Source organism: Electrona antarctica (assembly GCF_951216825.1).
Source record: "Electrona antarctica genome assembly, chromosome: 14".
In the NCBI taxonomy this organism is placed as follows: domain Eukaryota; kingdom Metazoa; phylum Chordata; class Actinopteri; order Myctophiformes; family Myctophidae; genus Electrona; species Electrona antarctica.
Window position 1 is genome coordinate 26,391,615 of NC_136795.1, and position 14,491 is coordinate 26,406,105.

A 14,491-nucleotide genomic window follows, 5' to 3' on the forward strand; every position below is an offset into this window, starting at 1 on the left:
AGTGAGAGGAGGAGAGGGACCTTATTTATAAGTAGGGTTTATTACGGGGCTCTGTCTGTCTGGCTGTACCATTGGCTAGACATTTGTTTTTAGTTCTTTAAAAAAAAACATACACTATCAGTTGCGCTCGCTCGTGTCGTCAACATGATGTGCGACACAACGAACAGAAGTTTTCGGAGCCAGCTGGGCGCTATTCTGGAAAATCTAACGAAGGCGGTTCTGGTCGATGTAAGCAACCTCGCCGACGAGTGCTCGTCCGCTCTCCACAGCGAGATCTCCCAGCACAAGAGCGAGAACGAAGCCCTGAAGAAGAAATGCTTCTCACTGGAGATCCAGCTGAGAGCGGCCAGAGGTTCTGCTGCTGCTTCCCACAACAACTACACCACCACCACAAACGCCAGCAGCAACCATGTCAGCCATCGGAACAGTGGAACTGCTGGGGGTTCGGAGAAATTTGTGCGCGGTTAGTGTTTTAACTACTTAAAAAGCCCTCTATTCTTCAGTGAAACTGACCTGGATTTCCGTGAAAAGCTTGTAGACCGGCTATTTTTGGCTAATGCCCCCTCCCCCCCCCCGAATAATGGATGATGGGGTTAATATCCTACTACTCGCTGACGAGCCATGTATAAATGAGCAGTAATCACTTTGGTTTATTACGCATTTATTATTGTATTTGTGTATTGTCCTGTAATACAGATCAGCAACAGCCTGTCGCGGCTCCAGCCATCGATGGTATTTTTGGAAAAGACTGGTGTATGGATCTATGGAAAGGAGAGAAGCTGCCCCCTGCAAGCAAAGCGACAGAAGAAGCCTCTACTTTGAGAAACAATGGCCCACCAGTGCCACCACCACAGGTTAGACCGTTAGATAACCATGAGGGTCGGGGGGAATGATTACAGGAGCACTTCGCAAATTATATGTCAGCCTTTCACTACTCACAATATCCTCCACGACTAGATAATAACAATAACACTATAATAGTAATCCAAAGTAGCCAAAACAAATATGTTGGTTTCAAAGGTTGGCTATGTAAACTAGTAAAGCTTTGGCAGTGGTAGAGCAACCTTTTTCTCTTATTATTATGTCTTATTATTATGGACCAGTAGCATATTTCAAACAATCATTAAGGACCATCCTACTATATGTATTATTTAGTATGTGCATAACACAGTCACGTCTATTTTATTTTTAAAATATTGTATTATTATTGTACATATAAGGTTCTATATCTTCCCCCCCATGGTCCATTGACTGCCAGCAGCCATATTGGAAAGAAATTGGGCCTCTTCCTTACTTAATTTACAGGTCTTACAAATTATACTAATTAAGGCTCTGTTCCATTTACTAGTTTAGCACAGTGGTTCTCAAACCTTTTCATTTCTAGGACCACCATAACTCGGAGTGTACAAATCGAACCAAATTGGACCCCCCCCCCCCCCCCCCAGGAACCATGAGGGTACCTGACCACACTTTGATTTGGTGTAGCAGGAGTGCTGGAGTGTCTCCAGTGAGTCAACATGCACAATATCTGCATGCTGACCAGAATGCAGAGGGGGAGCATTCCTGTGAAGGAAGGAACTAAGGACAAGGCCCATTTTCTTTTCAATATACTGGAATGTTCATGAACCCAGAAATGGTGGTTAGTATAAACTTTTATGATTCAAATGTCATCTATAGGCTTCGAAGATGAGATTAAGCTTGGTTGCTAAAAGTTGCACGTTGAGTAATTTGAGTTATTAGCATAATATGTGACTATACCCATGTCAAACTAGGGGTTTTTCATGATGCTGAATCCATTCCAAGCATTATTTTTGCAAAAAAAAACACTCCTTGGCCTAAACATGGCCATCGTCGTCTTGACAAATGTGATGAGGTCAGCATATTTGGGCGTTTTTAAACCCAATTTTTTGCAAAAATAATGCTGGGAATGGATTCAGCATCATGAAAACCCCCTAGTTTGACATGTCACATGCTACTTAAAGCATGATGAAATTGTGATGTTTATGCCTTATACAGGATGTTAATGTATGGTCACATAATTATGCTAATAACTCAAATTGCTCAACGTGCAACTTTTAGCAACCAAGCTTAATCTCATCTTCTAAGCCTATAGATGACATTTGAATCATAAACGTTTATACTAACCAACATTTCTGGGTCTAACATGGGACTCATGGGGGCTTCCAGTAGCACTGGTGTGCAGTTTTGGGGCCACCAAACTCAGTAAGATTTCTTCTCCAGTGAGCATGAACCATTAGATGAGATGTGTGCAGTTGACATTTTGGCCTGAGGGTGCCGCTAGAGGAAAGGTCATTCATTCTCTGTGGCACAATCCAGACAGTTTTTGAGATATCCTGTTTAGGGAGTAAAATTTGTGCAAGTGGACATTTTTCTCTAATCAGTACAGGTCTGTACCTCTCTGTCGGGACCCAATACTAAGAGTTAACATTTTTGAGTGGATCTATTTGGTTTTCAACTAACAATCCAAATTCGATCCACGTAGACAAAGTTTTGAACTTGGGGATCATTATGGTGTGTAGTAAATTTCCAAGTAATCCAGCCAGTAGTTTTCAAGATATGTTGTTGTTAAGGATCAAAGTAGTGGACAGACAGACTGATGGACCTAGCCAAACTTAGAGTTGTGTATACTATAACTGCAAACAACCACAGAACAAATGTGAAGGAAGTTGAACAGCCAAATATGGTTCACCAGTTGGTCAGGCTATTTTCTTTACATTCACTCTGCAGACTGCAGCTATACACACACTCAGACAGTGTGTGTGTGTGCATGTGTATATATATACACACACACACACACACACACACACACACACACACACACACACACACACACACACACAGTATACAGTGTGTGTGTGTGTGTATATATATACAAACTGTGTGTGGCTGTTCCACCACCCATTAATGTCAGAGTATGTCAGTGGGGGGTGGTAGTAGACTAGGCTGCTACAGCTGGCTACAGTGATACAGAGAACATTGGCGTGTATTGTTACAGCTGGCTACAGCAATACAGTTAACATTGGCAAGTATTGTGGACGTTATAGACATGTTGCCACTATGAGTAAAGAAAACAGAAATAAGGTTGACGTGTTTCTATACAGAAACTCACACGAGAGCATCAGAGCAAGTAAAGGATTGGCTATTCTAAGTGATTTTTTTCCCCGTTCTGGGATGGAGCTCAGCATGTCTGTCGTGGGAGTGGTCTGTCTTTGGATAAACAGGGCTGGGGGCCCCATTCACTGTATACAAGATGAGAGCAAAAACAGTACTTTAAAGTTTAATCCATAATAATAAGGTTGTTAGTTATCAGTGAACGCATTTGACAGAGAGACATCATTGGAAGAACATATATAGAATATCACAGTCGCTTGTGTAAGAGACATCAAACTTGGCAGCAGATATCAAACATGGAAGTGGAAGCGTATACATAAGTGATAGTGGCAGTGCAGCAGGCAATGGAGTTTTTTCATAGTCACACACTTACATAAAGTGATCGTGCCTGTGTGATGGCCTAAACAGCCTCATGGTTGATGTGTACACTTAATTCCTGGGGGGGGGGGGGGGGGGGGGGGGGGAGGGAGAGAGAGAGACAGTTTGTAGTCCAGCAGCCGGGGGCGTAGAGTGGGACATTTTTTTTATATGGTCTATATACATACATTCATGAATCCACCTGCTGACTGGCTGTCATCATTGAGCAATTTCTTTTATAGATGGTTATGTGACCATACTATTAACCTATATAAGGCTAATTGGCATGTGATGTGTCAAACTAGGGGGTTTTCATGATTCTGAATCCATTTCAAGCGTTAGTTTTGCACAAAAAACACTCCTTGGGTTAAAAACGGCCATAGCCGTCATCACAAATGTGATGAGGTCAGCCCATTTGGGCTTACATTGCAAACCAGATGATGATGGCCGTGTAGAACTGGACCATTCTCTTCTGCTGCAGGTTGATTTTGTTTAGCAGCCGACGTAGGGAGAACAACCTCTGCTGGGTCCTCTAGTCTAGGTGATGAATGTGTACCCTCACTTGAGTGGGAGTCCCACAGAAGTCTACCATAATTTCCACAGTCTTTAAGGTGTTGAGGTGCAAATTGTTCTGCCTCCATCATGAAGCCAGATGGTTAAGCTCCCATCCATAGAGCCAGACAATACATTATGTATAGCAGCAGTCGCCAAACTATTTTGGCCGTGCACTTATTTTGGAGGTCTTACCTCCTGACCTAGCTGACCCCCCAACGCTCAGTCTCGTTGTATTTGGACGAAAATTATACATTTTTGAGTGGTGTAAACCACTCCTACAACTGGCTTTGTTAGTTTACGTGTCTGTCCGTACCAAAATAAAAATCACACCCGTGTGAACTGAGTGGTGTAAGGTCTTAGCCTGTCTGACGTAATGAAATCATGTCTGACGTAATGAAATCACACCCGGGTGAACAGGGTGAACATAGCAACCATGCTCATTTTTTCTGCACAAACAAAGCCAGTTGTATGAAATCACACCCGGGTGAACATAGCAACCATGCTCATTTTTTCTGCACAACAAAGCCAGTTGTAGGAGTGGTTTACACCACTCAAAAAATGAGCATGGTTGCTATGGTCACCCAGTTCACACGGGTGTGATTTCAGCTTTGTTAGTTTACGTGTCTGTTCGTACCAAAAAATTAGCATGGTTGCTATGGTCACCCAGTTCACACGGGTGTGATTTCATTACGTCAGACATTATGTCAGACCACAGCTGATCAGTCTATATAAGACCTTACACCACACTCAGTTCACACGGGTGATTTTTTAATATGATTGTGGCAAATAATCACAGAATGACATGCAGCTGCTGTATACATCTCCTTACAATAGTGTTTTACCAGATTTTGCCGTTTGTGTTAAACTAGCCCTTACCCGTTCTGAATATTATGAACACCAAATTATGTACAGTGTGGGTAATGCGATGTAATAGATCACATTACTGATTGGGAGGGAATTGTCCTGTTGCGTGTTGTAGTGCAGAAGCTGCAGGGTCCAGGCGTTGGTGGTGATGATACAAAAATCCTCTACAGTGTACTGTGAAGTTGTGAACCCGTGGTCCATAGCTGGAGGTGCGGTCACAGTGGTGGGGACGGCAAAGGGGATGTTGCACGGAAAACTGTGTGCCAATATTAATCTGTTGCCGTTGCCAACATGCATTTCAGTGGTGACACTGGTGACACGTGATTTCCGGGGAGATGAGTTGTTTTTGACGCAAATTAATTTAATTAAGATGATTGTTAGAATGTTTGGCGTGTGTAATGCGGGGCAGATTGAGGTTGGAGGACAGGGCTGTGCGGCGCTAGGTTCCGTGAGGCTGTCCGTGCTTTGTGGCATTGTGAGGAGGCGCTTTGCTCTATGTGGAGTAGTGGACAGACACACACACACACAGCTGTGCTTGAATTTAATAATGATAACACAATAAAACCGCCAGTACTCTTTTCATGTCACGCACCCCTAGAGAGGTCATGCACCACACCAGTTTGGGAACCCCTGATGTATTGTATCCAACCACTTCAACCAAGTGAAAATAACTTACAAGCTCAGCAATTTTAACTGAATGTTCACCTATCATGACATTCCCAGAATTAGGGCCCTACCTAGGTCTCATGGTATCAAAATATTTGTACCCGTGTTTAATATGTTTCCTTTCCCCCCTAGTACTATATATTTATATAGAAGGGGGTTAACAATCCATCAAGACGACTTCCTCACACCATGCAGTAACGTTTAGTCTGTGAGGCTCATTGACACGCAGATCTCAGTCTGTATACATTTTCTCATCTGAGCACAATTAATACAGGAAAATATCTACATATTGTCCGATGTTAATAATAGATTTAATTTTTATAGCACTTTTCTAAGCACTTTACAATGGTCTATTCAATCATACATTAGGAGGATGACTTCATCCATATTCATGTCTTCATATAATAGGTCCTCGAGTCACTAATGCTCATGATATGGCACCAAATTTGTCTCAGTCTGTCTTTCAGAGGTCGTCTGTGGACAGTTCAGAAACCCACCTACCAATGACATCATCAATGGGGAATCCAAGCTAATAGAAACGGCAGGCGTTCTAAGGAAAGTTAGCGTGCTATAATGGGAGCCATTGTTCTCACATTATTACAAATCTAACATTGTAATGATGTCACTGGTAAGCGGGTTTCTGAAGTGTCCACACTCCACAGCCCTTCTGAGAGAGTAGAAAAGCAATGACAATTTTATCAGGCGCATTAATGAGGACCTATTATGAAGATAGAGCTCCACCCTAACTGTAAAAACTGTTACTTCACTGTGTTCTGCTGGTACAATATAGGGCTGCATACTGATTTGTTACTGAATATGGAAATTATGATGTGTATACATGGATATGCATTTATATGCAACATTCTTTCATGATTTTTTTTTTTTTTTTACAAAAGTTAACCATGTTTAAAACTATCTGTCTCATTGTTTATTAGGCAGTAGATTTGATGGATGGTGAACCAGACCTAATATTTGTTAAAGAGGAGATGTATGAAGAACAGCCCATTGGCCAACAGATGCGGCTTTCAGATAACGGAAAGAGTAAGTTAACTTGGCCATCACAATATTCAACAATAAACATATTAAACAACATATGTGTCATTATGAAACTGATCCAGGTTGTTTGTTCTGACAGGAGGTGCAACAATTGAGGAGGATGGAACGGATCAGAGAGCAGTCAATGACCTTCGACTTCACCAGGGGGCCTTGAACAACTTCCCAGTAACTTCTGCTCAACCACAACAAGGCACGCCGCCAATACTTATGGATGGCTTGATAGAAGGATCAACAATGGGTAATCTTGTTGATGACGCAAATCGATCAACAGCCAGTGGGGAGTACTCAGACTATATGAACAACATGCAAATTAATGCAACCAAAGAACTGGCAAACCAGCACAGAGCTGGGAAGGTACCAAAACAGTTTGAATGTTTATTCTGTGGTAAGGTATTTAACTATTTGAGCAGTTTGAAAGTCCACATCAGGAGACATTCTGGAGAAAAACCATTTAGCTGCACAGTTTGCGGGAAGCGTTTTGCCCAAAAAACATACTTGAAGCTACATCAGCGTGTACATTCAGGGGAAAAGCCCTACAGTTGTCTAGAGTGTGGTAGAAGTTTTTCCCAGAAAAGCTCTCTCAACATGCATCTACGTACTCACACAGGAGAGAAGCCCTACAGCTGTGTGGACTGTGGGAAAAGTTATGCCTACAAGTATGGCTTTAATCAACACAAGTGTTTCAATTGAGACCTGGTGGATGCTGAAAGAACATTTGGGTTCTACACAGAGTAATCCAAATGATACCATTTTGCCTAAAGAATCCTATGTAGCTATGAACAGGGACTGCCAGTGGCATTGGTCAGACCTCCCGTTAGTCCGACCCGTGCTGCGGGTTACAAATCACCCGTGGCTTCCTGTGAGGTTAGGGTTTGGGATAGTGTTAGTATTGGTCAGACTAACGGGAGGCCAGACCAATGCCACGCTAACTTTTTATGATATACTATACCTGTGCAACATTACCACAGGAACTGTTATGAGAGTAAAACGTCAGATGTTGACAAACAAGTGAATCAATTATAAGATTGTTGCGTACTGTATAAATGTCAACTGTAGAAAGTATTGACAATATAATCAATTGTGAGATTTAGATGTGTACTGTGCAAACGGCAACTGTAGAAAGTATTGACAAATACCATAGTATTTAATAACACTGTGCTAACTATTTATTCCAATATAGCCTAGAAGAGTAACAAAAATGACTTACCCACTGTGCCAGTTCTGCCATTATTATTAGTACACAATTAAAGCTGTTGATTAAAGCTGTGATATGCTGCCTTTATCAATATATAAGGGAATTACAATAACACTTTCCCCCGTACAACAAAAACAAAACCTTCATACATTCCACAACACATTATGGCAGCCAAAGTGAGACAAACTTAACTGGAAGACTGTTATGCCAATTTAAGATTTAGCTTCCATGCAATTATTACTTTTTAAATGCATATAGGTCATTGTTAGGAGTCCTGTGCTGGGAATATATCGCACAGTGCCACTTTTAGGGATACACTTTAACCCATTTAGACTGGATTTTCTGGTTTTAAAGGTATAACAACATATGCGGTCCGGTCTTAATCAGTTAAACCACTTCTGGGGTTATTTTAAGTTGATTCAATATTTAGATATGAGTTCAAGCTCCATTTTAACCAGGTTAGATTAATTGAAAACACCCATCCTTGGTTCTGATGATTGATATTGTACTGATATTGTACTTCTAATGTGAGGTAATGAGGTTGTCCAATTACCCATATTTTTTTGAATGAATATCTAAATATTTAGACTGCACACAAGCCAGAGTAGGCATTAAAATGACCCCATTAGTGTTTAAGATTAAAAGCTGCATTTGTCAGGGTAGGTCAGTTGGTAGAGTGCTCACCTTTTAATTTATTAACTAGGTTGTGTTTGATACCAGGCAGATGTAGATGTTAAAATGATCCGCAGAAGTGTTAAGTGAAACACCCAGTGTAAGTGATTTAGTAGACAGGACTACAATCAGCAACCACAAGAAAATAAAATGCATACAATCAGTCATCTTATTTGACTGAAATCCTACATGAATCTCTGGAGGGCATAGGACAAGACATGTTTACAGTAAACACTATATTTAGAAGGGGTCATCTAGTGTCTATGACCCAGATTTACTGAACCCTACTCCCAAATAACTTTAAATTCACAATTTTAAATTAACCAAATGAAGGCCCAAGTTTCAATGGTGAAAATGCAGACTAATCAAATTGAAGTAGTAAATGAGATTTGGATTAGTGTAAACAAGCAACAAGTATTTAATGACTAGAAGAAGGCTGGAACATACATAAAATAAATACTTTATTACCCCAGAGAGGAGGCACACAATACTTAAACTAAACAATCTTCAGGCAGCCCATTGAAGACAAATTACTAGTAGCATATTTTGCGATGAATAAAACAAAAGATCCTTATTGGTGTTCATAATGGGCCCCAGATGGCCCTTATTGGAAACAATAAAAGTAGAGAATTACTAATAAATTTAAAACATTTGTAAATAGTAGGCGCCGGTTCCTATGCATTAACAAGACCATGCCGTTGTCGTTACATCGGACTAACTACAGGCACATTTTTTAAGACGTTTTGACCTCCTGGCGTTTTCCTCAGTGCAGACTTGAGAATTACTAACAGATTTTAAAAATGAAATATCGTAAATAGTAGGCGCCGGTTCCTATGCATTAACATGACCATGCCGTTGTCGTTACACCGGACCGCGGACCAACTCCAGGCAACATCATTTTTTAAGTCGTTTTGACCTCCTGGAGTTTTCATTTTTTTCATGGGTCATCAAATGGTAATTGAGGCTCGTCAGCTGCTTAAAGGTTCTTCCACAGTAACCACAGTGGAAGGGTTTCTCCCCGGTGTGGATGCTGAGATGGTTTTTGAGATTCCCTTTCTGTGAGAAGCCTTTCCCACATGTTGTACATACATGGGCTCCCTTTCCTGTATGGACTCGAGAATGGATCTTTAAAGCTGAAGCTTTACCAAATGTAATCCCGCACAATGTACATGTGGTATTTGACTTCTGCGAGGGCACTGGAGGGGTACACTTGTGTGTTTTGTCTCTATTGCTCTGGCCACATATTTGGCATACGTTCACTTTGTGGGTCTTCATATGGTGTGTTAGTTTACGTTTGTGGATGAATGTCTTGTCACATATTTTACAAGTGAACTGGGCTTTGTCAGTATTATTGGTAGTTTGTAAATGCACTGTATTATATGTACTGCATGTTTCTCTATAAAGGTCTCCATTATTCTCTGAATACACTGGCAGAGATTGCGGTTGATTTTGTGTAGGTGCACCTACGATGGTGCTTGACAGTCCCTTTTTGTTTGCTTGAATAAACTGTGTATTGGCGGGGTCATCCTCATCAATGGGAAAGACATGGGGACTATGTCCTTCCATGGCTCCATCATTCGTCAACGATTCTCCAGGGAGACCAACTGCAGCCACAAACTGGTCGTCTGCTCTTCGGCTCGTACACTCTAATTCACAAAAGAATACTGACAAATCACATTCTGACAAGAGTGCACAGTACACAGATTACCTCATGTGAATCTGAATATCCCTTATGTCTCTTACCCTTTTGGTAGCTGGTTGCAATCTCCACTTCACAATCCTCCTCTTTAAACTCCTCTTTAATGCCGATTACTTCTGAAGGCGGCTCCATTGACTGTGTCTTTAAGATTACATGAAGATTGTATTAGTGTATTCATCAGGATTTAAATGTGGACTTTGTTCATGTAAACATAACTTTTTTAGCACTAGTTTTTTCAATGTGCACTGGTCTAGAAACCTTCAATAATCAGGCTATCAAAGTATCAAATTGTACAACAGCAGCAATGTAAAGCATCACTCTCCCCAATTATTTCTTTCCCCTGGAACCAAACTGGACTCTTTGAAGTCTGCACTGAAGAGACACTTGTGCACTCACTCATCAACAATTTTGATGTATCCTTGGTTTTTGAAAAGTGCTATATAAATTTAATTCAAGTTATTAATGAACTTGAATTAATTCATCTGGTAATTAGATTTTTAATGCACATGTATACTTTAGAAGTTTAGATATGATAGATTGAGCATAGTCTGAAATGCATGGTATATGCAGAAGTATAATGCAGTATAAGTATAATAATGCAGAAGTATAATGCAGAAGTAACGAAAAACGTAAAAACCCTGATGTCTCCAAGTATTCACAGAATGTGTTGTGCCCTACAACAGGGGTAGGCAACCTTAGGCACCAGTGGCAACATTGGCACAAAGGAGGGTGATCACTGGCACAAGTGTGTGAGAGCATTTTTGGTTTAAAATAAAACTATTTAAAAAAAAAAACGTAGTGAAATAAAGGAAGTCCCTCATTCACATTTGTATGTAAATTACACCCTGAACATTCTACATTAATTAAAACTCTGAACACTGACTGGGGACAGAGTCTGGGAGATAGGTGGGTTATTGCTCCGAGTCTAATGATCATTATAACAATGTAAAAGATTTTCTTTGGAAATGAAAGGAAAAACGTTATATTCGTGGAAAATCAAAATATGTTGGAATTTTTTATGTGGTGTCATTACAATTAATAGCATGATATGGCGTACTGACTATCTTCTAGAAAATAAAAACAGCACTTCATTTAAAAAGAAAAAAAGGTTAATATAGCACAATGCTACAGCTTATTGGACAGTGAAATAGACAATTTGAAGATAATTACCTCCTGCTGTTTACATACAATAACGTGCCACATGTCTGTGTTCAACTTATATTAATTACAATTAATGAGCAGTTATTTACATCCTGATCCACACTAATATACGAAGTCTGTGTTGTTTTATGTTGGTGAATGACGACGCACGTACAGGTCATTTTATGAACAGATTATGTGATACGAAATATGAGAAGATTAATGGTTGGCTGCGAACAACTCAGTTACACGTCCATATGTAAATAAGCGCCAACGATTAATTTCTCACCTCAGAACATGATCGTGTTGTGACTTGCAGATTGTCCCCATCTTTCCACAGATTCATACACCAATCTTTTCCATAGATCCCTTCTATGGTGGGAGGTCCATCCACTGCAGAAAAGACACAAATTAACACCCCAGACTCCAGAGCCCAGACAGACAAGACTGCGGCAACATTGCTGCAAACATGTGCTTGCTGTTGGCAAAATAATAGGCAATCATACGTACCACGATCAGCTCCATCTTTAAATATTTCTCCTGTTTGCACGTCTATGGTGCGGAAATGTTTAAAGGGTTTGTCGATTCTTTTCCTCAAGACTGCCAGCTCGCACTCCAAGATTATCACCTTTTCAGTAAGCTTGGCATTATCAAGAAGAACTCGAGTTAATTCCGACCGCAGCCCAGACAAATCATCGTCCACGAGTTGGCAAACTCGAGCCATCATCACCTCCATGATGGAGGATAACTTGGTGTCAACTTGGTTGTGGTTCGTCATAACTGGATGTACCAGCTCCACTTTAGCGACAGACGCATTACAAATAAACAAATAATGTAAATGGAAGCCGTGCGAAATTAGATCCAAGTAACGGTAGCTCCGCAGTCAGCTTTATTGTAGCGACAAAGGGATAAGGGGGGTGTAGGCCAGGGGGCCCGGGGGTGTTATTTGGGTGGATAAAAATGTAATCATTTAGGTCACTTCCGGGAGACGCAGGAAACCCAGATCGTGATGTTGTATTATGGCGATTGCCCCCTAGCGTCTACTTATGCATAGTTCAGGTCTGCTTTGGTCTTGTTGTGGGTTGTCATGGTTTCGGATTTTGTACGGTCAGGCCAGTCATGGAGTAGGACAGCGTTAAAAGGAGCGGACGTAGCTAATATTTAGACTCGTGGTATTTTATCAAAATACATCTACGAGAGTCACTCTAAATCTTAGGCTAGAGCGGAACCACAGCAGGGCAGCCATCACAGTGCCACGCTCCTCAAAGCTTTTCACACATGATTATTAAATAATATATAGGAACACATTTTTATTTATTTTAGAAAGCAATTACTCTTGTCTTGTTTTTCTAATAGGATTGTTTTTCCAAAGTGAATGGAAGATTAGCACAATTGATACATTCACCCCTTTGACCTTTTTCATGATTTATATGATAGTGTTAATGTTATGGTAAGGCTGCTATACCTATATCATACCATGATAACAACATGGTAAAAACAAGTTAAAACAACATGACATCTGGGTCAGAAAATTGGAGTATTATCCAGATTATTTTGTGCGCTAGAAAATTAGGAAAATTAGCCAATATTTGATGTTTGTTCTGAAACAAACATCACAAAAGCCAATTCCCACTGTCGATCAAATTATACTAAGAGTCTTGAAGATCCCCTGATCCGGTCAGCTTGTGACTCCAACTGGTTCCTGTTCGCGGATGACTCTGCAGTGTGCACTACCATCTGAGAAGATGCATACTAGGGCCTTTACTATTCTTAATATAGGTAAACGACATGGCATCAGCTTGTGACTGCAACTTGTTCCTGTTCGCGGATGACTCAGCACTACTGGTCTCAGACAGAAACAAAATGCAGGTTGAAAAGGCCTTCAGCCCTTTTTACTTTCTTTAATTATGATGATTTTTTTTTCTTCATAGAACTGTATGTAGGTCTTTAAATGTTCTGATGAATTGAAAATGGAGGACCCTGATGTAAACAAGTCTTAGTGCTTTTTCTGGTTCAATCCTCATAGCAGTTTTGTATTGACCTGTACCTTCGTTTGAACTGTCTGTACCCATCCCATTCTACTAACTGTGAATAAAATCTTTGAATCAATCAATGCATAGTGCATGCACAATCTGTGGACAGGATGCAAGACAAGCACAGTATGCAGAATGGGCCTACATTTCAAACTAAAGAAAGAGTCAATACAAAAACCGTTACTGTGGATGAACCTTGTTTACAACAGGGTCCAACTTAATCATCATCTTAATTCATCAGAACATTTAGAGACGTACAAATGAGATTCACATGTCTTAATTGGTATAAATTCCACATTTTAGTGGCATAGGACGAAATCTATTTAATCCCTTGTTTGAGCCGAATCTGGGTTGCAGTACATGGTTTGTTGTTAAACTCCCTCTGGTGTTGTGAGTGTGGACTAAGGAAGCATTTAGACAGGTACAACATGGGTATCTTCACTATCTTGGTAGTGTAGCGAATCTTGTAGACTAGATTGCTGTCAATGTTGTCAAAAGATCTTCATCAGGACATATATCATCCCATACCTTAGGCCTATGTCATCCCATCTGAAAAGATTTTATGTCAATTTAATAAGAAATAAATACATATTCACTCGAGAGTCGAGACTTGACCAAACATTTCACACTTTATCAATTACTTATTATATTCTTACTCCCTTTAACCCTACCTGAGGTCGTTTCTACAAACAGCTTCTAATCTAAATCCTAACAATTTTCCATTATGTTGCTATTTCAGTGGATCCCCAAAATGATTGTATATCTGCTATTTTTGAATAGCCAAAGTAATACAAATGAAAGATATGCCTGCATAAAGCATAATGCCCTGCACAATATTCAGAATGTTTTTGACAAATATATGTTTTTATTTATACATGTTTGTCACTGAAGTGACATAGCAAAACTGCTATGTCACTTCACCCATATCTTCAAATGTCCACCATGACCTATGAAAAAACAACAGACGATCCAGGCACCCAGGAGTAAAAAAAAACATCACACTTGTGTGTAGTGAGGGGCACTTATCATCCTGTATTATCTCATTCTGGCCAATCACAATTTGCGTCCTCACCTTCGTCTTCAATATTTGTGTTTACGTATTGTTTGTGCTTACACACACTC

The 14,491-nt window shown here is 40.3% G+C and overlaps 2 protein-coding genes across 2 annotated transcripts; one reads left to right on the plus strand and one right to left on the minus strand.

The window, feature by feature from the left end:
• On the plus strand, positions 1-7,809 carry LOC306937517 (uncharacterized protein). Its single transcript, XM_079521347.1, has 4 exons — positions 1-463; positions 697-854; positions 6,510-6,615; positions 6,710-7,809. The coding sequence occupies exons 1-4, from the start codon at positions 145-147 to the stop codon at positions 7,318-7,320; spliced, it is 1,194 nt and encodes a 397-aa protein (XP_079377473.1). The 5' UTR covers positions 1-144; the 3' UTR covers positions 7,321-7,809.
• A 1,090-nt stretch (positions 7,810-8,899) lies between these two features.
• Positions 8,900-12,307, minus strand: LOC306937516 (uncharacterized protein). The gene is made up of 4 exons (XM_079521346.1): positions 11,847-12,307; positions 11,626-11,729; positions 10,241-10,337; positions 8,900-10,143 (listed from the first exon to the last, which is right to left on the minus strand). Exons 1-4 carry the CDS (start codon positions 12,112-12,114, stop codon positions 9,392-9,394), a joined length of 1,221 nt encoding a protein of 406 aa, XP_079377472.1. The 5' UTR covers positions 12,115-12,307; the 3' UTR covers positions 8,900-9,391.
• Positions 12,308-14,491: the final 2,184 nt, after the last annotated feature.